Source organism: Drosophila eugracilis, unplaced genomic scaffold (assembly GCF_018153835.1).
Source record: "Drosophila eugracilis isolate 14026-0451.02 unplaced genomic scaffold, ASM1815383v1 contig_353, whole genome shotgun sequence".
NCBI classification, from domain to species: domain Eukaryota; kingdom Metazoa; phylum Arthropoda; class Insecta; order Diptera; family Drosophilidae; genus Drosophila; species Drosophila eugracilis.
The window spans coordinates 883,987-910,736 of NW_024573209.1; the positions used below are offsets into that span (position 1 = coordinate 883,987).

Genomic DNA, 26,750 nt, shown 5'->3' on the forward strand with positions numbered 1-26,750 from the left:
AGCAACGATGGATGAGATATAAAGAACCTTTTTTGTATTGTACATTTTTATTTACTTTTGCTTGACATTTTGTTTCTGTTTATTACTAATTCACAATTCTTTGCTTGAAATACATAATAATTTTAATAATATATTATATTATGCATGTACGCACATACAAACATACTTACGTACGCAATTTAATGAATTCTGTGTTGTCTTCTGTTGGTAATATAATAGTTTAGCTTTTGCTATGCTTTTTAAAATGCATGACATCCATTAGCGTTTACACTTTCATGGCTTTTTCTAACAATTTATTATTCTTGATCTTAGTTTCATGCTTGATTTGTTTTTGCTGTTTATTGAAATCTTTTTTCGTTAGTTTGTTTTAATTGCTTAGCAAAACTTCGACTCATTATAGGTTGAAATGATGAAGCATTGTTTTACGATTTTGCTTAAATGCGCAGAAATACTTTTGAAGTAAACAATTTGCTCGTTTGTTTTTTATTTGTTCAAATTTCACAACATTGAAATTTGATTTCTTCATCAACACATGCAGTTTTTTAAAGTATTATTTTTGGTGTGCTTTGTTAATAACATTTTGATTTCCATTGTATACTCGCTTTTGCTAATACTGAATTCTTTTCAACCGTTCATACCATGCACTGTACTGTGTCTGTTGAGCCAACTCCCTCCTAAGAACTCATTGAGCAATTTAATTCAACTTTTATGTCGGTGTATAAAAGTTCCATCCAATCATTGGGTTTTCTTAAAGCTTTTCCATTTCCTCATTTGTTTAATCAACAATTTCAACTCTAATTCTCAACTTGGGTACAGAGAGCTGAGCTACATTTGTAAGGGTATGGGTCATGTATATAATTGGGATAAATATTTTGTAGACATAGGGTATGTATGCGTGTGTGTTGACATTGGGCATCGTAATCGTTCACTTCTAATTTACTAAAAATCTACAAAATATAATATTTGAATTCTTTTCTCTGCTAAATATATTCTGCATATACATACTTTATAATGATTGTTTAACATTTATACATCTTTCTTTATGCAAGTTTTAATTTCTTACTTTTTCTCTATGTGTGGTTCTTGATGAGGTCAACTTTGATTTGTTTTATTTGAAACTTTTGGTTTTCGTCTATTTGAATCTTTACTTTAAGAATGATCTTGTCTAATTGTTGATATGTGTTTACTGTTTTATGTTGTGGATAATATGAAATCTTGTTTTTTCTTTTATATTTTTACAATTCGAAATGTTTTAACCGCGTCCTTTTATGTGTTATTCTGTTTTTTTTTTTTTTTTTTTTTTTTTTTAGATTTTTCTTTTCGTTTTAATAATATTCAGTCTATATAAACATTCATTTATACATTTATGCTAAATTTTTGGAAAACAAAGCGGGACAAACGTGCGAAACTGACATAAAAAAAATTCACATTTTGCAGTTCCTTAACCAAATATGGTAAAATTTCTCTAAAAAGAAATTGGATTCAAATAATGTGTGTGTGAAATTAGAATACCTGAATATACCTGTGGATGATCTGTTTTATGTAGAAGAACGTGTTTGATGTATGTAAATCTATCAAAAATTAATGGTTGTTTACTTTACCTTGCTATGCTTTACATGTATATTCAATAATGTAAGTATAGTTTAGGGCATTCTATTTGCTTTGCATTCGTTTCTGTATAATTATTTAAATATTTTGTTATATTTGTTTTTGTTTTGCTTTAGCTTGTTAACACATTCCTCTTGACGAGTCTTATTCAATGCATTTGATTTTTAGTTAGTTGTAACTTTCATTGCTGTTTCTGAATTTTTGCTCAAGTTGGCTATACCTTTTCACGTGATCCGACGTTTTATTCTTGTTTAACAGATTCCTTTATTTCTGCTATGCATTTGAATATAGATAGAAATCGATCAACATAAACGAAATCAACTATTTACATATATAGGCTTCCGTTTGGTTATAAATCTAATCACTTTTCTTACAGTATGTGTTAGCTGTTCAAGTCACATACTCGTAGAAACCAACAGAAGTAAAACATCGGGGTTTTGCGGGATATAAGAATTTCGGTACTTATTTGGTTTTGAGTCAAAAGTAAAACTTTTTTGCAATATAGTTTTTAACATCGTATGCTAAAATATTTATTTCTGATATTGTTAATCGTAATATTTTACGTCGTGCTTTGTATAATAATGTTAATTAGAGTGTTCTAGCAGCGATTGAGCTTGCTGGGAAAATATTCATATAAAGAAACGTATTTTATGTTATCAATTCACTAATTACTAAGCAAACCAATGCCAAGCATATCCTAAAATTAATGTTGTTTGCTCTACATTTTCATCTTCGGCGCCGTTTAAGCTCCATTAAAAAACTGCCAATTTTTTTTTGCCATATTCATGCTTTTCAATAATCCAAAGAGCCTCTGCCATCTCAATTAAATCAATTACTAATTGATTTTCAATGCCGCTCTCCGATTTTGAGGCATGGTCTGGCCTAACACCTGCACCGATATATAAAATTTATGTGGATAAATGGTTAAATTAGCTATGTAAAAAAGTTCCTAACTTAAATCATTGTAGGCAGTATGTCATTTTGTTTTTCTCTAGCTGTTGTTCGTTTTTAGTTTTGGGCCGAAAGTAACTTTTGATAGTGTGTTAATTTGTTTGAACACAATTGTTTTATTAAGACGATAATTTAATAACTGAACTGAGCAAATAAAATACTTTGAGTTTTTAATTCGTATATATCTGGTTCAACTTAGTCCATTAAAACCTTTAAAACTTGTGGAACGACTTGCCGAAAGGATTGCCCATCGAAAAGAAAGTCTCAATACACTGAATGGCAATCCCTTACATAAAGGAACATCTCTAATATTCAGACCTTTGTCCTGCTATATATATGCTTGTATGCTGTTCGGCACACTGAGAAGCGTCTACACATTTAAAAAAGGTTGGCAAAGCTTTTACAAAATTACGAAACTACGGTTACAAACTACTTTGCCAAAAAAACAATACCAAGTGCAATACTGATTTGAGCCAGATCAATCGATTTGGCCTGGCAGGTATTCGAAAACTAGACGTCTCGAAAGCAAATCTAAAAACTAACCACTGTGCTCATGCCAAATGGCGCTCCTCCTCGCAGATGGCGTTGCGCGTCGCCTCGCACTGGGCACAGTGCTTCTCCAGAAACTTCATGGACAAGTGGAACGTATACCGGTGCCGGGTGCAACGCCTTTACATCTTGTACTCGACGATCTTGTTGGGATTGAGGAACTGCTCCCGTTGCGACGCCTCCAAATGGGCTACGGTGCGCGTCAATGCCGAGCCCGATCCTGATCCTGATCCTTGCCCAGATCCTGCTCCGGCTGTTGATCCTGAGGAGGATTTGTGCTTACCCTCGCCGCCTCCGCCACTGGTGCGTCCTGTGTCCGTGCCAATGGGCTGATACACACCCTCGGCACTGATCACACCCACATTGACTCCGGCGACCACCGGCTGTTGCAGATATCCGGAATACTGCGGCGGCAGCTGGTAATTGCCCGGCGGCTGCTGCTGCTGCTGTTGGTGGCTGCCCGCTCGCGGCTGCTCAGTGTGGGCAATGGGATACTGCTGCTGATGGGCGTAGTCCTGGCTGCTGCCCACAGCGCCAGCGGCAGCCACCGAACCACCAGCTGCTCCACCACCACCAGCTGAACCTCCTCCGCCGCCTCCACCACCACCCATTCGCGATCCAGAGTCATCATTGAGGCCCTCGCCCATTTCACCATCTCGATTGTGACGACCACGGATGCACAGCTTGGTGAACAGCCAAACACGTCCGCGGTAAAGAAGGTAACAGCAGAAGTGGACAAAAAACGTAAAGATGATCGCACAGGCTGTCACTATAATCGCCTTGCCCGGTTTGGTCCAGTCCATCATCGGGTAGATGGCAGTTTGGTTTTTCCTGCACGCAAAAGAGGCAGCATTACCATTAGCTTTGTCCAACAGTATACGGCTCAGACTTACCTGTCAGTGCCGCCGGCCAAGAAGTAGATTCCCGTGAATATGGCATAGGCCAAGCCAATGCCAGTGGTGAAGTAGGCGTGGCTCATCTTTATCGGGTGGCCCACTATGGCCAAATCGATCAGCATTATGATCGTGTTCAGCACATGTACCATTATGTTTAACGCATCGATTTTATGGATTTCTGAAAGATTAATGGCGTTGTTTTGACATGAAAAGGTATTGGTGAATATTAATTGTTTAAATAACAAAATATGTGTTTTCGTTTACAGAATAATCTATAAATTTTTATATAAAACTCCTATTTCGAGGTTTAACTGTTCACTATGATTTCGTATTGGCTCTTTATTGATCTAACTAAAAACTCTTGATTTGAATCTCCGCGTAAGTAGTAGTACTCGAATCCAATGTCATCAGCGGAGACCAGGCAGACGTAGGAGGCGAGAAAGTCGAACAGCACCATCGCGGAGCAGAGCGGCTTGTCGAGGAGGGGCGGCGGGTTTCCCCAGTAGCCAGAGATTACCTGGCCCTGGAACACAATCAGCGGAAAGCTGACTTGCCAGAACACAAAGTGAACGGCTACTTCATACATGTATAGAACCTCTTGCATGTGGACACAAACCGCTGTCATCAAAACCGAGGAGAAGATAACGAATATGAACCAGGTGACAAATAGATGGACCACTGTAGGACATTCGGGCAGTATAAATGAACCAACCAACAGCATCATTGTCATCATGATCAAGATCTCTACGCTCAGTAGAAGTACCTGTTCAGTAAGCTGATCGGAAAGAACAGATACCGTTCCCAATGCCAGACAGCCTGCAATGATGCAGCTGAATATCCAGTTGAGGGGAAACTTCCGACGCAGCCATATCACGTTGACGTAGACGCAGAGGACGGTCAATCCGATGCCAAAGAAGCAATAGGTAGCCACGCTGTCTGGAACTAGTGGATATCCTCGGAACAGGCCTGGTATGATAAGCAGTACAATAGCGAGGACAATGAACACCAGGGCGATTCCATAGATCCACAGACGCACCTTGAGGCGGAGGCGCCCTAAGCCATCGGCTGGCGGATCACTCATCGATGTGGGTGTTTTTCTAGTTTTTTTTTTGCTGTTTCCCGGAGTGTGTCAAGTGTCAAAGGTGAGAGCTCGGCCTGACAGCCAGTATGTTAAGTGTAACCAGATCAGCATCAGCCCCGAATTTCAGCGTGCGGTCCGTTGGAACCTGTTCTTCAAAGTCCCGATACGGGGTGGATTCCAGTTTTCATGATTACGATCTAACACAGCGGAGGTACGAGGAGGAGTATGTCGAGAGGGGCACAAGCGCCTATAATTTCCAAGAAGGGCGAGAGCCCTCCAAATGCCTTTTCCGCACCTATGTCTGCCTTCTGCTCGTCCTCCAGGTGACCCTTGCGTCGCTGCAGTGGCTCGGCTCCACGTACCGCTGGCGACCTCAACTGAATCCTGCCAACCGCAGCCTGTCCGCCCTTCTGCTCCTGCTCTCGTGGATCAACATGACGTTGGCCTTCATCGGGTTCCGTAGGCTGCAGTTTACGTTCCCGCTTAATTGGATTATCTTTGGCTGCATCTTTGAAAGCCTTACTCTGCTGGTGGTGTGTCTGCACATCCTCGAACAGGATATCACTTGGCCGTTTGTATTGATTGGCATTGGTGTTTTGGTTGTCTATACGCTGCTAGGGCTGTGGGTACCTGCAATTCTCACCGCCAATCTCTGGATTCTAATACTGGAGAGCCTTTTAGTCGTCGTGGTATCTACCGTAGCTTTGAGCGTCCGTCTACGGATGCAGTACTACGTGCCCACGAGCATATGCTTAGTGTTCTTCGGGCCCTGGGTCATGTACAATTCCCAAAAGCTCTTCCTACCCCGACAGCGAACCAGCTACCTGTCCCACCAGTACTTGGAGGCGGCCATCAGGATGTACATCACTTACGCTTTTACAGTGAGCGGCATTGTATTTGCCCATCGCTTTTCGGTCGACCAATTGGATGCCAATGGATAGGACATGGTGGTACCTATGGCTATGATTTTAATGGTTACAGAACTGGGGCTGATCTTATTTGTTTTTTAGGTTTTTTGTAACTCTTTCTAAGTGCTAAGTGCAATTAAATTTAATGTCGCTTGTTTATGTTTACTTGTTTTAAGCAAGTTCTAAAAATAATGTAAAAATGGAGACAAGCTTGCCTTCTGTGAAAGGTCAATTTCTGAACTAAATATTGTATGAAAACTTGAGGTGGTTTCTGGGGTTCAATTGGGATTTCTAGGACTTCCAAAGTTTTAAAGCTAGTGTTAGCCACTTACCAGGATTGTGAACCAAGAGCCAATAGCACATGGTGACGATGAACGCATAGACCGTGGCACAGGTGTAGAGCACCCAATAAAGGTGATGCAGGCGGCTCTTCTTCGCCTGGCGTACAATCTCAAAGTCCTCTCGCTCCACCATCATACCCTGGGTCACTATCCAGGCGGCCAGCCAGGCCTGGACCGTGCAGAAAAGCAGTCCCCAGTGGGTAAGGTAGATCCACCACTTGGCATAGTGGTGCTCAAAGTGCTCATCTGTGCGCCCGATATCGAGCAAAGAGCAGACCAGCGCCGCCAGACAGGTGATGGCCGTTATCCAACGATAGAAAAGGTAAACGATTCGCACCTGTGTATTGCGTTGCCACTAAAGGAAGAAACACCTTTTAGAATGGATTTCGAATTGCCTCAAATTAACTAACCTGGCACAGGTAGAAGTTGTGTCGATGCACATGGTCCGGCGTAAACTCCGGGAAGCAGCTATTCCACAATTTGCTAACCATCATTCTCTGATTGCCCAGGCAGCTGCCGGCGTTTGTGGCAAATTGATTGAAGCCTTCGCAGCTGTCCTGCGAAGGATATTGGTAGGAGTGGTAGGATTGCTGCTGCAGTTGCTGCTGCGACGGCTGGAATTGTTGGTGTTGCTGTGGGAAGTGCGACTGGTGTTGCTGTTGTCGCTGATGCTGCTGTTGCTGCTGCTGCTGCTGTTGTTGGTATTGATAGGGCTGATAGCGATGCTCCTCAAGGACACGCTGCGACTGACCTCCCAAATCGGGTCCACCCCTTCCGGCTGATCCGGCTGATCCTGCTCCTCCCGCTGCGGCTGAGCCGTGCTCCGTTTGGAACTCGTGTTGCGGCGGCGTCTTGTGGCTGTGCAGGCTGTCACGGCCGCTGCCCCCGTATGGATGCAAAAAATCTGGCAGGTCAAGGATGTGCGCCAGCTGCTTGGCCACTTCCTCGTCTTCCTCGTCTTCGTCCTCCTCCTGCAGGTGGAAGAAGCGCAGTTCCTCGAGACTAGAGCAGTCCGTAGAGAGCAAGGCCTGTGGCAGGCACTCCTCGAGTAGGTCCTCCTCGTCTTCAGTGGTGCTGGCGAAGCCAGGCAGATAGCCGTAGTTGTCGTAGGCGTCGTACCGCCTGCGGGGCGTGGCCTTGTAGCGATAGCCAGCTTGCAGATCCTCCGCCGCACTCCCGTACTCCCGGAACGGCGAGGTGGATACCGCTGATGCTGATGCCGCTGCTGCAACGGCTGCCGGTGTTGGCGGTACCGGTGGTGGAACGGTACGTGTGCTCCGGCTGCTGAAATAATAATCGGTGGCTACACTCGGCGCCGGTGGTGGTGGTGGTAAAGCGGCCGGAACGGCCAATGGCGGCAAATAGCCGGGCGAACTTCCTGTTGAGGCTAACAGCGGCGTTGGCGAGGCATCGAAGTTGATTAGCGCCGCCGCCGGATAACCGCCTCCGGAATATCCGCTAACGCTTCGGTACGGATACGGATAGGGTGCGCTACCCGCGGCACCACTGCTGCTGGTGGTTCCAATATAGATGTGTGCCGAGGTGGACGGCAGATGGTACCAGCTAAAATGGGATTAGATTTACATTTTATTTTTTATAGGTCTGAATTTAACATTTAGCTATTTCATCTTCATAGAAATAGTCTAACTGGGTTAAGTTCAACTTTAAGTTAAGTTCAAGGTTTTAGAAGTGTCTAAAGTTGTTTTAAATCTAAGCTGGATGGGAAGTTAAATTAAAAACTTGGTGCTCTAAATAATGTTATGCATACTATTGGACAAGTGACTGGTCAAAAACTTTTAGGGAATCTTAACCGTAATCGCTTTTTTATCGTTAAGTGTTTTGGATGACTCGTAGATGTTAGTGGGTTAAGGTATTATGTTTGTCTTTTTACGCTGAGAGCAGGCCAGGGGTTAAGTGCTTGCAATAATACCTGGCTAGGTTGCCGCTGCCCAGACCGAAGCCCAGGCCCAGTCCCAGACCCAGATCGGTGTTGGTGCTTCCGCGGCTGAAGTAGTAGCTATATTGCTGCTGCTGCTGTTGCTGCTGATGTTGTTGTTGCTGTTGCAGTTGCTGGTGCTGCAGTTGCAACTGTTGAGCGGCAAATAGCTGTTGCTGCTGGGCAATCTGCTGCTGTTGCTGATGAGGGGCTGCGTAGCCGGTTAGCCAACGTTGCCGCAGGCACGAGTAACTCTGCTGCAACTCACGCTCGAGTCGCTGCAGCAGCAATTGTTGCTGCAGCTGCTGGATCTGCAGTTGCTGCTGCTGCTGGGCTAGCAATTGCTGCTGCACGAGCTGCTGGTGCTGTTGCTGCTGCTGTTGTTGCTGCTGTTGGCCACTAATTGGCACCGCTCTAAAGTAAAACTGCGCGTAATCCAATGTGATGGCGTTCCTCTACAGCTCCCACGCGCGTCTACCACATTCACGCTTTGGTCTATTGTCCGCGTCGCTCCCCTCTTTGGCTATTCCTGTTTGCCAGTGTCCTTTGTGTCCTTTGTGGCTTTTGCTCCTGTTGCAGTTGCAAGTGGCAAGACGTCTGAGCCTGTAAGTGGAGCAAGACATAGAGGCATTGAGTTGAGTCGACTGCTTTTCACATGCGAGTGCATAATGTACTAATTAGGCGGGCGTTGAGTATACGCCATGTGGAAGAAGATCAGGTGCATCACCGAATTGTGGGAAAGATTATGTATTTATAATTTTCATGATTAACATATATTAATATTCTTGTACTTAAAGAGTTTGATTTAACTTTGTCAAACAAGTTTGCTTAAGGTAAAATGATTTTTATTTTCTTATCTTTTAAAAAAGCACAAAAAAATTATACAAATTATATAATCAATAAATGATATGAAGGTTCAAGTTGAACCTATCTCTGAAAATTTCATTATTAACCAATAAGAACACCAGAGGCCCATTTCATAGAAACCTAACTACGGTCCTGAACAAGATAGCTGAAGCTAAAGGCAGAAAGGTACACTCCACTGAACCCACAGACGGTGCCTCTGAAACTGTTTCTTTGAAATACCAATTTGCAGACTCGCAGACGTTCTCAGCTTTTGAAATTCGAAAGAGGAGCAGTTTTCTGAACAGAAGGATGCAGTCCACGGAGGCAATTTCAATGCAAAGATGTTCATTAAAAATGCAGTGCATTTTGCACAACATCTCCAGCTTGAGGCTTTCAAATATAAATTATTATCCTTCGAGTGTTGAACTCCCTTGAACTTTTTAATCAACCATTGCCAGCTAAGCCTTCAAAATTAAATGTTTAATACTAAAAAGTTTATTTAAAAAATAACCATTATGACTTAAATATATTTTAGAAGCGGAATTAAGGAAACTTTCAAGCAATTTTTCCGTAATTCTCGACAAGTGCCGGGAGCTAAACTATTTCCATAGCATTATCCTTGCTCCGCACGGGCTTTAATGTGCTTAGCAAGAGTGGGCGGGGCAATAAAATCAAATCAAATTGCGCGTGCCTCAGCAAAACGCAAAACGCAAAACGTCGACCAGGAAGCGCCGTTGTGGCCATTTTGGTTGCGTTGCTTTTCCGTTGCAGAATTGAGTTGCAGTTAGTTGAGTTGTCTGCTGGGTGGGACAAAGGTTGGGGTAAACGGTTGGTTGCGGAAAAGTGTGTGTGTGTGTGCCTTTTGACGTCATCAGCAAATACTTTACTCCTGGCTATGGGTTTGTTGTTCTTGTTGTCGTTGTTTACACAGCTGCTATGGGGGCCGCATTTAGTTGTTGCCACTACCGCTGCCGTTGGTTGCTGCAACATTTACATTGGCAATTTGCTTGAAAAAGCACTTACACCATCATCCTCCTTGTACGAGACATGGCTGCATGAAGCTCCACCAACACAAACGCCAACAGACCCACTTCCGGCCACAAGCCTGTGCTTTTGGCCTAAACCGAACTTCCGACATTGCCACCAAGCCCTGAATACCCTTCGTTGTATTGGGTCTATTTTAAATGACAGCTATGGTGGATTTATTTTAATAATAATAACATATTTTTATATATATATATATATTATTGAATTTTAGTTCTGTTTGTTACTTCCTTTGAAAATAACATTCTGTTTGACACAACAAATTACTTTTGGTAATACTTTTTAATTTTTTGTCTCTCTCTAAAATGCAATTATGCTGAATCACAGAAATCGATTTGATTTAATTGTCAATGTCGGAAAGGGAAATCGTAAATTCCAACTGAAAATCGTATTTGCTGACTCAACTTATGTTTTTACTCTTTGTTACTTGAGATTTAAAACCCAGCTTTGTGTGTGAAAACTTCGTTTAACTTGTGTGAAAACTTTTTCCTTCCATCACTTTAAGGCTCCTCTGGGTGGTGGCATACAAAAAATGTGGGGAAAAAAGTGGAAAAGACTGACAAGGAAACGAAAGGAGAGGAATAAAGTTTTGTTGAACATTTAGTTAAAGTCGTTTGGATGGTTTTCAACCCTGGGTATTTATTTATAGCCCACTTTGCCGTACAGAAAATGGAGAAAGAAAAATTTGACAATAGTTTTTTGCAGCGGCAATTAGGGGCACACAGCACGTTGCAGGTCATAAAGCCGAGAATGAATTACCCAACAACGGTGCAATTGAAATGGAAATTGAAATTTAATGGCTTTGAGCAGGGATCGCGCATCAGCATCCAACGTGGTGTCGTACTACAATGTGCGGCAATGGCTCAATAGTCGTACAATTGTGTGCTTAAGCTGCATCATAAATTTTGCCAAGTGGCCAGCAGACAAACAAGCCAAAGCACACATACGAAGTGGCAAACGTGTCGTATGCGCGATAGTCAATGAAGTGTGCGCGTTGACGTCGCTTTAAGGACTATAACATTAATGCTAATTTAATTACGAAAACGTGTCTATGAGTGCTTCTCCGGCACATTCAATAATATTCGAACTCAGCGAAAATATTTCAGTTTTGTTGATTTTAAAGACTTTCCATGCAATTACTTTTCCATTTTTCATTTATTAATTCTCGAAAATGAATTCTTGAAAAGTTTTCATCTAATCTTTGACTCTGGAATCCCCATAAGATCAGAGTAATTTCCTTTCAGTTCAAAGTCGAAAATAAACAGAAATTCGAGCACATAACTTGCCAAGCACATGAAGCCTTAGAAATTTGCAGTATTTTCCCGGAAGGCACTCACTTTCGTTCTCAACTAAAATAAGCGAAAAGAAAGAAAAACGAAATTCTGGTTCGTTTTTAATTAAATTGCATTCTCTTCGCAGTGCCACTTTCATCTGGCGCTGGCGAAGGATACTTTAAGCGAACCTCCCTCTGAAATACTTACACTTGGCTGACTTGGTATTTCTGTTAATCAAACGCAGTGTTCAGCATGAAAATGCTTAATTGTATTATTACATAACTTTTACTCAGCCAAATGGAGGGGACAAGTACAGGCAGGGATCAAGAACATTTCATATCCTACTCGATATAAGAGTCGTTGGCAATTAATCCATGTGTTTGCCAAGAATAAATCGATGCGGGTCTCAAAGGATAATTAATGCGTCACCAGGGTTCAGAGATCTGACCATGACAGGAGAGAGCTGAATTCCATGTGCCATTACTTAAGAACTCAATCAATAATAAACATAATATTATCATTACGAACATCAAAATGTGATGTATGAATCCAACAAAAGTCCAAAATTATAAGCCACAGCTCTGCTTATCGAGGCATTTAACTTTCCTTTGTGCTTGCTTTTCATACACACATCATGCACACTATTGCGAACTGAAAATACACTCAAAGAAAAAAGCGTACATTACATTTAGGGAATGAAAAGCGCTTTATAAAGCTTATACAGGTCTTAGGCCTAACCATTCCAAGTTCTAGTTAATAAATAACCACTTTAAGTTAATAGTAAATACATTTTCCGCAATAGTTTAACACATTTGCTTAAAATGCCTTAGAATTTTATTAAATTAACTTTTTCTGAGTGAATACAAACGTGTAAATAGGCATGCACATAGGCATTTTCCTAGTCTGACTTTTGTATTGAAAATAGAAACCTTGCCGAGCTAATGTACGTTTTTGTTTAGATAGATGGTGGGCGGGGGAAGCCAAGATGTCAGGATGCGAGGCCCACATGGTGATGGGGGAATGGTAAGAGGTGATGTGTTTGCCTATGTAAACAGGAAGTGTTGCGCCACAGGCAATGTTGCAACAAAATACCCTGCCGAAGGACCACCTATGCTTGCTAAAAACCCTTTCCCCTCCACAACCTTTGGTCTGCCATTTTGCAAAAATATTTGCCAGCATGAAATTAGAGGGAGGCCAACATTTAATGAATGGCTAGCCACCTGTGCATGCTCTTAATGAGCTAAAGTAAGGGCTGCATCGTAAATGGTTATTGGCAGGTGAATGTTAACTGCGGATGTTCACCAACGTATGCACATCTTTAAATAGGTTGCGATGTGTACTATAAAGCAAGGACGAGTCCGTCTGTTTTAAAATTTAAGAAAATGTAATTTGTAATTGGCTTTAAAATGAATTAGCTTTTAAAATAAAGTTAGACATTCAGATAAAAACCAAAGGTCACTCGAAGTATTCTGACCTAACGAATAAGTTAAGAGGCAGCAAACGGAATTTCATATAAACTATCGTTGAGAAAGTACTTAAAACCAATAGCCAGGCAGTCTTTAAGCCAACATTAAGTTAGGTTTCTGTCGCCGAAAATAAATGTGCTGGCATTGGAATATTGTTTATCGCATATATACAAAATAGTTTGGCCAAAAGCCGAAAAAAGTCAAAGCTGCCATAAATCAGAAAGAAAAAGTGAATGGGCAAACTAGGGGCCAGCACAAGTATGGCCGCAGCAAAGGAAAGCAAAAAGGAAAGTTTGAAATACGGCTTCCAGAGGAAAAACTGAAGACTCAACGATACATTTGTGGTTGACAGAGGGGAAAGCGAATGGAAATATATTTCCGCTGACGACAATCAGGTGAAATGCAAAAGTGTCGAGGAAGTTGTCAAAACCTTGTGATAACATTTTCTGTTCAGGACTTTGGTAACATAACGCCATTTGATGGCCAAACGGCATAAGATGATGGGGGTACATCCTGACCGTAATTGAGGGCGGGGTCCAACTTGTCTGTGCCGGTTTTTAAAGTACATTAATTTCTAGAGAAACTTTTCCAGGCCAAAGGCTTCTGCTGGCTCTCCTTTTATTTATTGTAACAAGGAACCAACGATGGCCATATATTTTTTCCATGGCTTGTATTTTACATCATTTTTCCCCGAAGCCGCCATCTACATAATTTCAAGGATTTCTCTGCCAGAAGCCTTCAAAAGAAATTAATCGTGGGAAGGCGAAACCAACGAAAATTTACGACGTGCCTTGCCAAAGGTGAAATCCCTTTTTTCCGCCAATAAATATTTCTTTCACAACCATTAATTGAAGTTTTTAACATAAAATATATAATATATTTTATATATTATATAAAAGCCTTAGTCCTTAGTTTAATCAATGAAAATAAATTCAATTATTTTAAGTAACACATATTTTTAGAGGATTGCCAGGGGGTTAGGTAAGCGGGGAAGGTAATTCAGAAAGCGCAGTAATTTTAAAGGGATTCTGAAAAAAACGTTGATAAAAACAATTGCTTTTCAGATTTCCCTGCTAGCTGACTTTTTTCACTCATTGTTGCTGGTAAATGCAAATTTTTAAAAAATGCCTAAAGCCAGTAAAAACCATTGTTAAAATCATTAAAATATTCCTTACTGTCGTTAGTGTTAAAACACCAAGGCTTTTACTAAATATTAACTTAGAAAATCAGTTTGTTTATTGTAGTGAAGTTATAGTTATTTGACCAATAATTTGTATATGCCATTGTTAAGATAAAGGGTTAACCTTTTTGAAAGCCCATCAACACTTTCCTAGTGAACTGCAAACCCATTAACTTCCACTTATCGTAAATCAGCTGTTCGCGGTTGACATTCTTGAAAAATCATGCAGCGCTTCCTCTGCAATATGGTTGAATGCCATAAATGGATGAAAATGAAAAACACCAATATGGCATGCAGGTCTCTTTTTGCTCCCGACTGCCATAAATCACAGGAATATGCGACCGCATCACCAGCATTCAGTAAACGTATAAAAATACAAATAAAAAAAAGCAGCAAAAGTAGCTTATTATCAGCATAAGCTTTAAGTTTAATTTACTTTGATGATTCATTATTAAGAGGAAAGGAATTATGATGAATTCTATTTATAAAGACAAAATATAAGAAAAGCTGTCCACAGCAGTCATCACCAAATATCATAAATTCATACGAAATCTGAATTACATTTAAAGTCATTCATTTATCAGATATTATTTAAATCAGAAATTGAAAACAGAATCGAAGAACTCATGAATTTATAAAAACTGCCGCTCTCCATTTTTCCTGAAATTGAAACTCTGGAAATGAAAAAACCACAGAAACTGAGAGGTAAAAACGATAGAAATGGACAAAAACGTGGCACAGAAACGACAGGCGGATGAACACGGGTCGACAATCCAGCAAATGCGTTCACTGCGAATCAATATGAGGCCGAAGCAAGCATTTGTGAAACTGGGAAAAAACAATAACAACATACTGAATAACGTCAAACTAGACCATGAAAACGAGGAAAAACTCAATGAAAGGATACCTAGCATACACTGAGAAACGCTTTTAGATTTACTAAAGGCAATATTGCATTTAGGAGATTATTATTTTTTATAAGGCCTATTTACTGGGTTAAATCTTAGATGTATATAAAAACACATGCTTTACATTTTATATAAATAATATTTTACATAAAAATATTTAACAAATATTATATATTAATATATATTAATAAAATATTTAAAAAGCAAAGAAATGTATGAATATGAATTATAGAGGAATTCATAAATTTTGTTAATATTTCAGGTACATATATAGCTCCAATTTGTTGAAAATGTAAAACTTATGGCACAAGTATACGCCCCGTTGCACGGGATGCACCAAAAAGTATGCAGTGCTTCTTGCAACAGCCGAGATCTCTGTGCCAAGCTGCTGCTTTGGTTTTCATTATTTTGGATTTCTCCATTCGCCGCTTAGAAACGAGACAAAAACAAATGTTCAGATGATGGTTTAGGGGAGAAAGTGGGACAGGTGGAAGCGTTTTTTCTACCTTGCTGGCCAGGCATAAAGGAACTTCCAGAGACAGCTAGCGACAGAAAACGAAGAAGGCTGAGCAGCATCCATTCGTGACAGTTGACTGAAAATTTAGCACAAGAAATTTACTGTCAGCTAAATACAGAAAACTGTTTTTTTTTTGTTGAATTTATTTCAGTGGCAGCTGGAAATTCAAAGGCAAAGGTAGCCGCCAGGAAATGGCAGGACAATGTGGTCATAGCCCTAGGGGGACATGTTTTCTTCGACTTTGACGTTGATTGCCCACTACAGGGGAAATCTCTTTTAAACAATCACAAGTAACAAAGAAAACGATGTATGTTCTGAAATATTCTACTTGATAAAAAACGTTTTCCTATTTTTAAAAACAAACGCATTTCGTACTCCTCGGTCAGATTGCACCGACTTCTTATCTCAGTGTGTTTTTCTGCCTATATATACTGCAACATGCTCTGCACTGCACTTAGTTTATAATCGGCGGAGCTTCGAACACAATGAAGTCGTACTTTGTGCTCTTTCTGGCGGCTTGGCTTTGGAAGGACCCATATCCTATCGGTGCCGATCCAGATAAAAGTTTAATAGAAATGTCACAGAATCGGTGTGATGTCTTTAGCTTGTCCCACTTTGAACGGCTTAATAAATCAGAAACACTCAACGAAATATTAAATGATCAACTAAAGTCTGCAGAAGATATTATGCAAAATTTGAAAACTCAAATAAAGAACAAAGAAGATCTAATATTTGAACAAAGGAAGGAAATCAGTGACCAAGTCGAAGTCATCCAGGTTAAACAAAGAAAAGTTGCTGACGTGGCAGAAACTATTAAAGCTCTTCAAAGTGAGTTGTCAAGTGCTAATGATAAAATCGAAAGAGCGGAGGCTGTGATCAGTGTTCAGAAAGAAAAGATGAATAGTCAAAATAATCAAATCACCAAACAAAATCAAAAACTATTGATTGCAGATTATATTGTTTTTTTTAAGAATATTACTATTCGAGATATGGAAAATAAGTTGAAAATTTCTTTAGATAATATTAAACTGAAGGATTCTGAAATCAGTGATAAATATAAGCTGCTAGAGGCCAAAGATATAGAAATAAATGATCTGTCAAAAAATATCAAAAAACTACAGAATGATCAATCTAAGCTGCTAGAAGCCAAAGATAAGGAAATAAATGATCTGACAAAAAATATCAAAAATCTACTCAGTGATCAATCTAATACAGTAGAAAAAAAAGATAAAGAAATAAATGATCTGATAAAAAATATCAAAAACCTACAGAGTGATCATTCTAAGCTGCTAGAAGCCAAAGATAAGGATCAATCTAAGATAGTAGGACAAAAAGATTGGAAAATAAATGATCTGACAAAATATTTCAAAGATCTAGAGAATCTTGTACAAGCCAAGAATAGAGAAATAAATGATCTGAAGGAAAAACTGAAAATAGAAAAAACTGAAATAGAAAACAACAGAAAAATAATTATGGAGAAAGTGGACCAACTTGAGAGCAATGATATGCAAATCTATGGCTCTAACGATCAAAAAAAATCAAGTTCAAAGCAAATATCAGATTTATGCGATGTTTTTTTAAGGTCATATCCTTTACACAGCTGCCCAAGAGCCGGTCCAAGTGGCATTTACAACATTACAGTTCGTGGAGTGAAGACATTCGAAGCTCCCTGCAACTCAACTGGTTGGTTAACTATTCAAAAACGATTTGACGGCTCCGTGTACTTTAATCGCCCTTTCGAGGACTACAAAAATGGATTTGGAAATATAAGCGGCGAATTTTTTATAGGACTTAAGAAATTGCATGTAATGACTAGTGACCGAAAACACGAACTTTTTATTAGACTTAGGAAGATGGATGGATCCATCGACTTTGTTCACTATAATCATTTTGAGATTGGTGACGAAGAAGAAGGTTATTTTCAAAAATCGATAAACAGTTATTCTGTGGTACCTAATATCGATACAATACTTGAAGAAACTACACAAGCTAGAGACTGCGCTTTCTCTGGTTTGGATGGTTGGTGGTACTTTGCTTGTGCTGACAGGTAAAAATATTAAATTACCAACTATTAAAAAACAAATTAACATAACTACTTGAAATTTCAGAGCGCTAAATGATATCTATTTCGGAGCAAACGACATTTTTATCGACGAATTGGCGTGGCGTCAACACAAGGAAAGAAATGCGCTCACCTTCAGTGAAATGATGATTAGGCCTAAGACCATATGGGTTTAAAAAAATATCAAAAAACTGAAACCAAATTCGTAAACTTTAATGACATATTTTGATTAAATATTGATATAGGTATTTTTAAAAGAAAGTAAATAAGATCGTTATGTGCTGTAGTTTATTATATTTATATTATCGGTATGAGGAATTTATTTGTATGTATAAATCAAATGATATATATTTTTATTTTTAAATTAACGTGGAATGATAACAGCACAATCTGGGCAATGACCTGAACCTTCACTCTGGGCTTCCTGCTTAAAATCTCTCCAATCAGATGCAGAAAGGCAATGTATTGCATATAATAAGCTCTTAGCGGAAGCTAAAAGACTCGCTGAGTGATCCTGACCAAAAGAATGCTTTATTGGGTGGATAACGCTTCCTCCAAACTGTTACCTACTTTTCGGCGAAAACTATTTACCCCTTTAATCAAGAAGAATATATTTTACAAGAAAGTACATAAGCTATAAAAGTGCTGAATTTAATCGTTTTTCTCCACTTTAATTCATCTGGAAGATATGGATATTAATGACAAACCCATCAAATTCCTTGCTAACCAAGCATCCGTGTTCATGGTTAGAGAAGGGATTCCATAGAATACAATTAGTGTGTGATAAATAGTCTCAGAAGACAGGCGTTACGTTTGATGCAATGCCAGCACAGGGGCAACAAGCATGATATATCTAAGTTCAGCTATTGAAAGTCATTGTGTTGCACAAACCACCGACAGAAGGCTGCATTTTGAGACTCTCAGACTGTCGGTCATGTGGTAACACCCCTAGCTAAACAAGTTGACATATTGTGTGAGCCGAGTCAGCTGCTCGGCCTATTTGGGATTTAGTTAGACAGCGCTTCTGAGCCCTGGATGCGAGTAGTTTGGCCTGCAATTAAAATTGTTAACCCTAGTGTAAAATCGCATTGGGGGTGCTGCTGCTGCTGTTGTTGTGGTCTCAGATTCTGCAGCTGTCGCTTCCATCGCCCAAAATTCGGTATATAAGGTATAAATAATTAAGAAAAGGCAATTTAGTGTTGACGAGCAGAAATAGAGTAATTAAATAGCCAAATAGAATAAGGCCAACATAGGTTATTGACATTTCCACCGCACGGGCTTAAAGTGGTTTTCACCCTCTGTTGTTAAAAGCTTTACTTTAAGTTCTGCGTTTTATGGCTGAAACTTCGGGCTCACATCACATCGATCATTGCCACCATTGCTATTTCCTGAATTGTGGCAATGTTTTTCGACTTTCCCATTCAATAAAAGTGGTCGAAATGTGCTTTTTATCGGACATCTAAAGTATCTAAAGTTTAAGCTGGAACATGAACATGTGTCATCCCATCGGATGCATTGCCTGGACATCGACAGGCCGCCTTAAAAATATGCAAATGGATTTCGAACAGCGTCAGTTATTCTGGGTCTTTTCTAGTCTTCAAGGAGAATGGCGAAAATTGTCAACGGCTTGTCGGCGCCTAAATGTATGCCATGAATTTGTGTGCGGCCCGCATATTTGCAGATTGCCCTCTGCAGAGAAACTTTTGCCTTTAGTTCACAACCTTGGAATTTTCGCGGAGGAAAACTTTTGCTGGCACTGCCCTTTAAAAGGGGGAATACCCTTCCAGCTTGCCAAATAATTGGCAAATATTTATAGTCTAATTGTGAGTGCGATTGAGATTGTACAAACAGACTCCTCAGAGCATTCAGCCCACACCTTTGTGCAACATCCAGGGACCCACTTTGTGGCACGGCACAAAGAAATCTTCAATTTAGTGAGCGCTCAAAAGGATGTGCACTGTGGACAGGTCGGAGGGGCAGGACAAGGCAGGCCGGGTCGCTTTCGCAATCTCCGCTCCGATCCGGGGTCGCATACTTCTACACTATATGTACACATATATATGTATTCGGATATATCCATACATCCATATCGAAGGCGCGCCTTTTGTGCTTCTGACACTTGTCAAAGCTATAGGAATTTCGCAATAAACAATGTAGGTATCAGTCGACAGTGCACATTGTCCTAAGTTTGAAGAAAATATAATTCCATTTGACTAAACATTTTATAAAAAAGTGATGGAGCTTGTAATCCTATGGGTTTTAGTCATTTATCAGTTACAAAACTTAGCAAAGTTGCACTAAAAACTACAAAATGAATAAAGAAAATAAAAATGATCTGCTATACGAGTATTACTCAAGGTTGTTCTGTTTCCTTATCCTTACAATATATATGCAAAATATTCAATATAAAACTAATTCAATGTTTTTGGATGCTTATACCACTGTGTTTTGCCATCTACTCTCATGTTCGAATGTGTATTTGTACTTAATGGTGAGGCTGAGTGTATATACGTAGGTATGGTTTGCTGAGCAGCTGCTGGTTGCAAAGGACGTAAGGAACCCATACCAATGAACATCACAACACACACACACAGAGGCACCCACAAAGCGAGGACCCCTAACTGTCATAAACTAGGATTATGTTGCATAAGCCTGCCTGCTTCATTGTTATTGTTTGCCGTGGATTGGACAGATATAGATGCCTATACAGTTTAAAGGAGGAAAAATCTCTGTTGCTCCAAAGCCGATAATTACGTTTTCGTTGAAAATTGATGGGTATATGTCATTCTGTGCAAAGATTACAAACCCAAATTCCTTGTAAACTAATTGCTGCCTACGGTCCCAAGATGATTTTTCTCATTTCGAGAGCCAATTAGAAATGGCGACATTTGTTAGTCAAAGCTTAAATGCGTAATTTGATACATTTGCTAGATAAAAGAGTTGGCCAAAGGAGCAAGGCCGACCGGGCGAACTTTCTATTTCCATGGAAACCGCCAGCAACTAAATCAAATTTTCTCTCGCACGGCTAAAACGACAGCATCCGGGGTCGCATAATCAATAAGTTCATTGTGTTTCAGTGTGTGGGCTGTGCTCCCTCTGTTCCTTGGTAATGGGACAATGGCGAAAAGTTCGACTTTGCTGCTTCATTAAATTTAATTTATAAACTTGCCATAAGCACTAAATCACTGTGCAGCATCTGGAGGCGGGGGACCACTGGAGGAGATAGGGACACCACACCCATGGTGACTGTGTCTCTTGCTGCGTTGGCACACAAGAAACTGCATAAAATGGCGACCAGTGGCCAAAATGGCGGTCCATAAACATCCGGCTTCCTAGATGGTTTTTGTTTTTATTTTTGCTTCCCTCCTTTTAGTTTTTGTTCTTGCAGCTGCTGACCGTTATTTACATGGCAAAAAGTAAAAAAAAGGAGAAAAAATAAAAACCCAAAATATGAGCATATTTATGCAAAAGAACCCAAGGACTGCGAAGAAAAGAGCCCTTGACGAACAATCGGTAGAGTTCGAAAAAAAAGTGTAAGCTCCTTTAGTTCAAAGTAAGGCGATACACTCTTCAAAATGGTGAAAGCCTTTAGTTTTTAAGCCAAAAGTAAGTATAATGATTATTTTGGCTTGTGTTGAATATATTCCAACGCCATGGTGGAGGGAAGGGGTAAGTGTAAGAAATGTCAAAAAGTTAAATAAGACGAAGAAAGCAATGCTCAAAAAACAACACCGCTTGACATACAAAAGTACAAAAACAACGAAACAAACTATAAAAGGGCTAACATTTGTTTTTTTTTTATTTTATTGAAGCTGTCTAAGTCGACATGCCAGCCATTTGTTGGTTGCTGACATTTTTGTACTTTCTTTCTTGTTGTTGTTGTTCAAGCATTTCCGCTTGGCGCTAAAAAGTGTGCTACACTTTTTGTTTGCCCCACAAACCCAACACACTCATCCCCCTAGAATCACACACACACACAAACAGTTTTTGAGCTGACTGCCTGTTTGTGTCAGGGACCGTCTTTAAGGAACGACAATTTATAAGACCACGCCCACAACTGGCGTGACCCCGCCTTGATTTTTCCTTTTTCCTGCATGTGACAAGCGCGTGTGTCAAGTGATTTTTGTGCGAACTGACTTCTGATAATCAGAATTATCCTGGTCAAATATCTCCATGTCCTTGCTACAGTTCTAGTTCCCAAACTGTGTATACCTGTAGGGTTGCCCTTAATTAAGTTGACATTCAGCTTTCACGTGATCTAATGATGTATCCACCCTGCTGCTGCCTAAATTGGCAAGCTATACTTTTCTTCTTACAACAATTCTATTAATAATTGACCAATTTAAGCACTTAAGCAGACTCTTTGCTTGATCTTAAATAGGAATTATCTAGGATTTCTTTTCCATTAAGCCGTTGTGCCACTTATGGATAATCAGCGTTTAAATCAGCAGCATTTCAAAGGCATTCAGACATCGTGGCGCCCACTAAAAGCAATATAAGAGCCATTCCGCGAATTCCCTTACGACTTCGCCCATTGAACTATAACAGGTGAGAGACAATTGGCGCCATCTATAGGCGGTCCTTTGAATTATGTTAAGTGGACAAGTGCCTCGGCGATTCCATTCCATTCTTTTCAATTGTTTTTATTTGCACGAACTGGGCCCAATGGCAGATGACAAAAAGACGCTTGACCTTAGGGCGCAAAAGGCAAGTCCTGAGTGCCCACTCGCTGGATGAAGGATGAAGATGGTCTACATGTTTGCCGCCAGAGAGAAATTCGCAGTGAGAAGTGCCACGCCCTTGCTGCCGCCCACTGTCGCAGGCTCATAATGATGATGTGCTCTCTCTCTCTCTTTCTCTCTCTCTCTCTCTCTCTCTTACTCTATCTCTCTTCCTCGCGCTGTCTTTTTCGCAACAACAGCGAAAATTTTCAATGTTGTACGCGAAATTGTTGACAAAGTTCGCCTCAAGGCAAACACAATGGCCAAGTGGGCTGGGGGAGTGTCAGTTTCAAGGCAGCCGCCCGCCCTCGTTGGCGACATAAAAATAAAATTACACAAGAAATTAAATTAGCGCAAATAGGAGCGTAACAACAAGAAAAACGAAAAACGAAAAACGAAAAAAAAAAAATTAAAATTTACTTGCAATAAAAAACGACTGCGGCAGGGTTGTGACACTTGAAACGACGGGGAAACACAAACAGTGGCAAGAAACGAAAACAATAAATTAAATTCAGAGGAGCAGGGCCAAAGGCGTCAAAGGCGACTGAGTATTCCGAGTGGCAGGCTCAAGGATCTACCACCTCCTCCAACCACCATCCATCCCCTTCCCATCCTCAGTCGCTCAGACGTCTCGGTATCAACATCAACCCTCGGACTCGAGTGGCCTCATAATAAACAGGCAAGTGCAACTGTGACGCATTTCAAGTCGGTGCCACTGAAAGCCACCATTTGAGTGAGTGCGGGGATGGATCATTTTGTACGAAAATCTATGGCACTTTTACCCCCAGATGAGCGACAGGTGGCCAGATTTGTTACGAATCCACACGGATACAAAGCAAGAGCTAAGTACAATTTTAGTTTATTTATTTTGATATAAAAAGTCATACCAACTAAACAGAAAGTTTAATCTCGCCGTTGGTGAGGTTTTACCTCCATTTTTCAGTACTAACTACTAAAGTTTTAAGAACTATATACTTTTTTAGTATAGATTAAAGTCTCAAATAAAAAAGTACATTTGTGCTATGTAAGTGCAAAAGAATAAATATTTATTGTTTATTAAAAAAAAACCTTTGAATTGAGACAATTATTTAAATTGCATTCCCTTCATTTATTTAGCCTGCGGAACATTTTGTATCTATCTTGACAACGAATTTGGCAAATGGATTTCAGTGGGCTATTTTTGGCAAACGCTGCATACCTCGGGGAAAGTTCCTGCGAAGGACTGCCAGGCTATATGTAAATTGCGCCATTTTTGCGCTTTGCGTATGTCAATTTAAAATGCAATTCGAATTGCGACAGCAAGCTGGAAACTGGCAGTGGGACTTAGGGCGTGGGAGGTTTATCCTTGGTGGTTGCCGTGTGTGTGCGCCTATGTTTGTGTTAGTGTTGATGAGGGGGCGTGGTTGAGGTTGTGCCTCCGTAATGAAACAGTGCGTCAAATATTAGCCATTGGAGGCAAAAGTTTTGCACAACTGCAACGAGAAGCGGCAAAAGCCGCAGAAAAGGCGGCAAGGAAAATTTGTACAGGCGCCCGCATGAGTTTTGGTTTTGAAGGGTGATGGGGGATTTCATATATAGATATAAAGATACACAGATATATGCAAACTGTCTAACTATCTAACTATCTTTTTGTATTCCCATTGGCCGACCAAGGGGCGAGGTTATCTGTGCTTACTCATACTACCAAGTTAACTTTTACCAGCCTGAAAAACCTGCCACCGCTCTGTTGAGATTATTTAACAAAAATTGACAGGTGCTTCTGGTGCAGTTTGTGGAATATTCACTCATACGAGTGCCGGATTTTAGTCGAGAGTGCAAAACAAAAATTCATGAAATTATTTACCACATTGACAAGGCCATATGAAAACCGAATGTGCAAATAGCGAAACGAACATTCGTTTACGCACAATTTGAGTGTTCAGAAAAGGTAAATTGATGCGCCAAATTACACGATGAACTAATCAACAGCATTCCACGTAAACCAATTACCAATATTGAAACTTTAATAGTGATTTAGAAAAATGTTATTCATATAATTAAGATACAAAAGTTCAAAAAGTTGTACGAATAAGCTAGAAGAATGCAGTCCACCAACTTCTAACGAATTATTTTTTTACGTCGTTAGGCTTGTAATGGTTGGAAAATTCGTCGGAATAACAAACAGTATACCTCGTTAAGCTTGTATTTTAATTCCCAATAAAACTGTATAGAAATCTGCAACCTACACTACTCAAACTCAACCACCCATCATACAATTCCTGCCCTGGCAGCTTGAATTGAAATCCCATTTAGGTGCAGGAACATTCCCCGTTCCAATCACGCCAGGAAAACTAATTAAATTAACAAAAGCCCGACAGCATTGACTGTTTTCCATCAGCCGACACAAGGCAAACAATATTAACCACAATTCAAATCCAAAACACGGCACATACGTAAATATGCATACATATATGGTAAACTCGTATATAAGTCAATAAAAGTTCATTGCCTAACCAACCATTCAGCACACAGCCAAAGTCCCCTTCCTTCTTTATTTAAGCCACCTTTTTTGTTGTGCAAACATTTTAGGGGGCGCCGGAGAGATACTGATAAATTCAAATTGAAACGAAATGTAAACGAATTCCGTGGCCATGGAAATTCCGGATGAGAAACATCCTGCTGATGAGCAGGCGACTTTAAAGCGTGCTCGAGAATGTTGCCTACATTTCGGGCTGCTGTGCAATCAATCATGGCCGAAATCAATTTCCAAGAACGAAAGCACACACACACACACACGCACATACACAAGCTGATGGAAGTGCGTAGTTTCTCGAATGACATCCCAGTCACCAGTTAACAGTTACCAGCTCCATAGCCATCGCCCTTGGGCTTGTCTATTTTAACAGCTGCTGGAGGTGAAGCAGAAGCTGTAGATGCAGCGACACAAACAATGCTCATTAAAATTGGCAAATCATGCGGAAAATGTGTAAATAGCAATTACGCATATACCCAATGCGCACACTGCGTATGTGTAATAATTACTTTGTTTACAACGAGAGGTGCCTGAGATTAAAGTGGAGCTGAAATTGATTCTCACTCACAAGGCAATGAAAATTCAAGGCATGTCTTGGAAATCTAAGATAATTCTTTGATTTTATAATAATCTATTACTAAGCATCTTTCATTATGTTTTTAGTTTAAGATTAATTTGTAATTGTTCCAATAAACATATCCTATGTCAATTTATTGCCCTCCCAATGGCCGAAACCAACATAATTTGGCAATATTAAATAAAATTTATACGAAAGCTGAATGCCTTTCAGCGATAAAAAGGACTTGGGTTTTTTAATTACGCCCATTTGGGATACAAAAAGATAAAAGGAAAATGAAAATGAAAGTCAGCTCTAGTGATTGATTGCCTATCGAGCGGCTTTGTTGGTTTCACCGAAAATTTGCATTAGGCACTTTTGGTCATTTCAGGCTTGATTGCCTGAAAAAAGTACGAGTGTATGGAAAGAGCAGAAAGTTTGTTTTAAATTATAGTCAATTATATAACGGCACATTAGCCAACAAATATTCGGGCCCATTTAAACGCTTGAGTGCAGCCTTTAATAAGCACGCAGAGTTTTTCGGAAGCTCGATGTGTAATTAGCATTGATGATGTGGTCTTTCTGGTAAATATCCCAATTAGTTTGATGATCTTTAAATTGATTTGTTTTGTTTTAAAGCAAATGGAAAAGTTTCTATGCTAAATTTAATATTTTTATGAGAAAAGTCTTAAAAACTATTAAGTTAAGTACATATATTCCCCTTTCACCATATAAGACCAAAAACCATCTAGCAGATGGTTTTTATGTTCTCGTCAGGCGGTGATGTTGGTTTTCCACCTAGTCGGCAATTAATTTGGGCCAACTCTCGCTGAGGGCCTGAGGGCTTTAGTGCCGTCTGCAGGCAGTTGGCCAAAAAATCAATGCCACATGTTAAATATCGTGGGAAAAACACAAATACACATGGTGCCTGGAGGAGGAGGTGGGTTAAATGTTGAATGAGAGCTGGCAGCAAATTTGCACAGCATAATGAACATTGTTGTCGCACTTCCTGTCTCTCTGCCTCTTGTTTTTTTTCCTTGTCGTTGTTGGGTCATAAAAGATGGAAATACTTCAGGCTCACACAAAAGCCAACAGCATTGACGAAAAGTCAACCTCCCCGAAAAAGAGCCGCAGTCTTTTCTCGGTTCTACCTGGTGGGCCGTTAAGTGTGCAATATTTATTTTGTATAAAACGCGTGCCACGAATAACAACGGCGGGAAAAGCAAAGCCATTAAATGAGCAGTCAAGTTGGAGGCTAATGCTTTAACTCCACGAAAGGATATTTTCAGTTAGTTCTGGACTTTGGGCCAGTCAATAACGAGGTAATACCACAATCTCATCGGAAAAATAATCAAGAGATACTCATTCTTTAATAGAAACAAATTTATTTTTAT

At 40.0% G+C, this 26,750-nt stretch overlaps 3 protein-coding genes across 3 annotated transcripts in view; 1 reads left to right on the forward strand and 2 right to left on the reverse strand.

The window, feature by feature from the left end:
- Positions 1-28: 28 nt before the first annotated feature.
- LOC108110416 overlaps positions 29-26,750 on the reverse strand; it is a 41,803-nt gene continuing 15,081 nt past the window's right edge. The window contains exons 2-6 of the mRNA XM_041818647.1: positions 8,265-8,725; positions 6,745-7,897; positions 6,326-6,689; positions 4,002-4,182; positions 29-3,939 (exon numbers count right to left, since the gene is read on the reverse strand). Of these exons, the coding sequence (XP_041674581.1) occupies positions 3,231-3,939; positions 4,002-4,182; positions 6,326-6,689; positions 6,745-7,897; positions 8,265-8,725 (2,868 nt within the window). The 3' untranslated portion in view covers positions 29-3,230. The remainder of the gene's footprint in view (positions 3,940-4,001; positions 4,183-6,325; positions 6,690-6,744; positions 7,898-8,264; positions 8,726-26,750) is intronic.
- On the reverse strand, positions 4,219-5,158 carry LOC108110675. The gene has a single exon (XM_017219795.2). It carries the CDS (start codon positions 5,083-5,085, stop codon positions 4,312-4,314), a length of 774 nt encoding a protein of 257 aa, XP_017075284.2. The 5' UTR covers positions 5,086-5,158; the 3' UTR covers positions 4,219-4,311.
- LOC108110674 lies at positions 5,123-6,152 on the forward strand. Its single transcript, XM_017219794.2, has one exon. The coding sequence runs from the start codon at positions 5,172-5,174 to the stop codon at positions 6,024-6,026; it is 855 nt and encodes a 284-aa protein (XP_017075283.1). The 5' UTR covers positions 5,123-5,171; the 3' UTR covers positions 6,027-6,152.

Coding starts and splice junctions, on each gene's coding strand:
- LOC108110675 (XM_017219795.2), bottom strand. CDS start 5,085: ATGAGTGATCCGCCAGCCGATGGCTTAGGGCGCCTCCGCCTCAAGGTG.
- LOC108110674 (XM_017219794.2), top strand. CDS start 5,172: ATGTTAAGTGTAACCAGATCAGCATCAGCCCCGAATTTCAGCGTGCGG.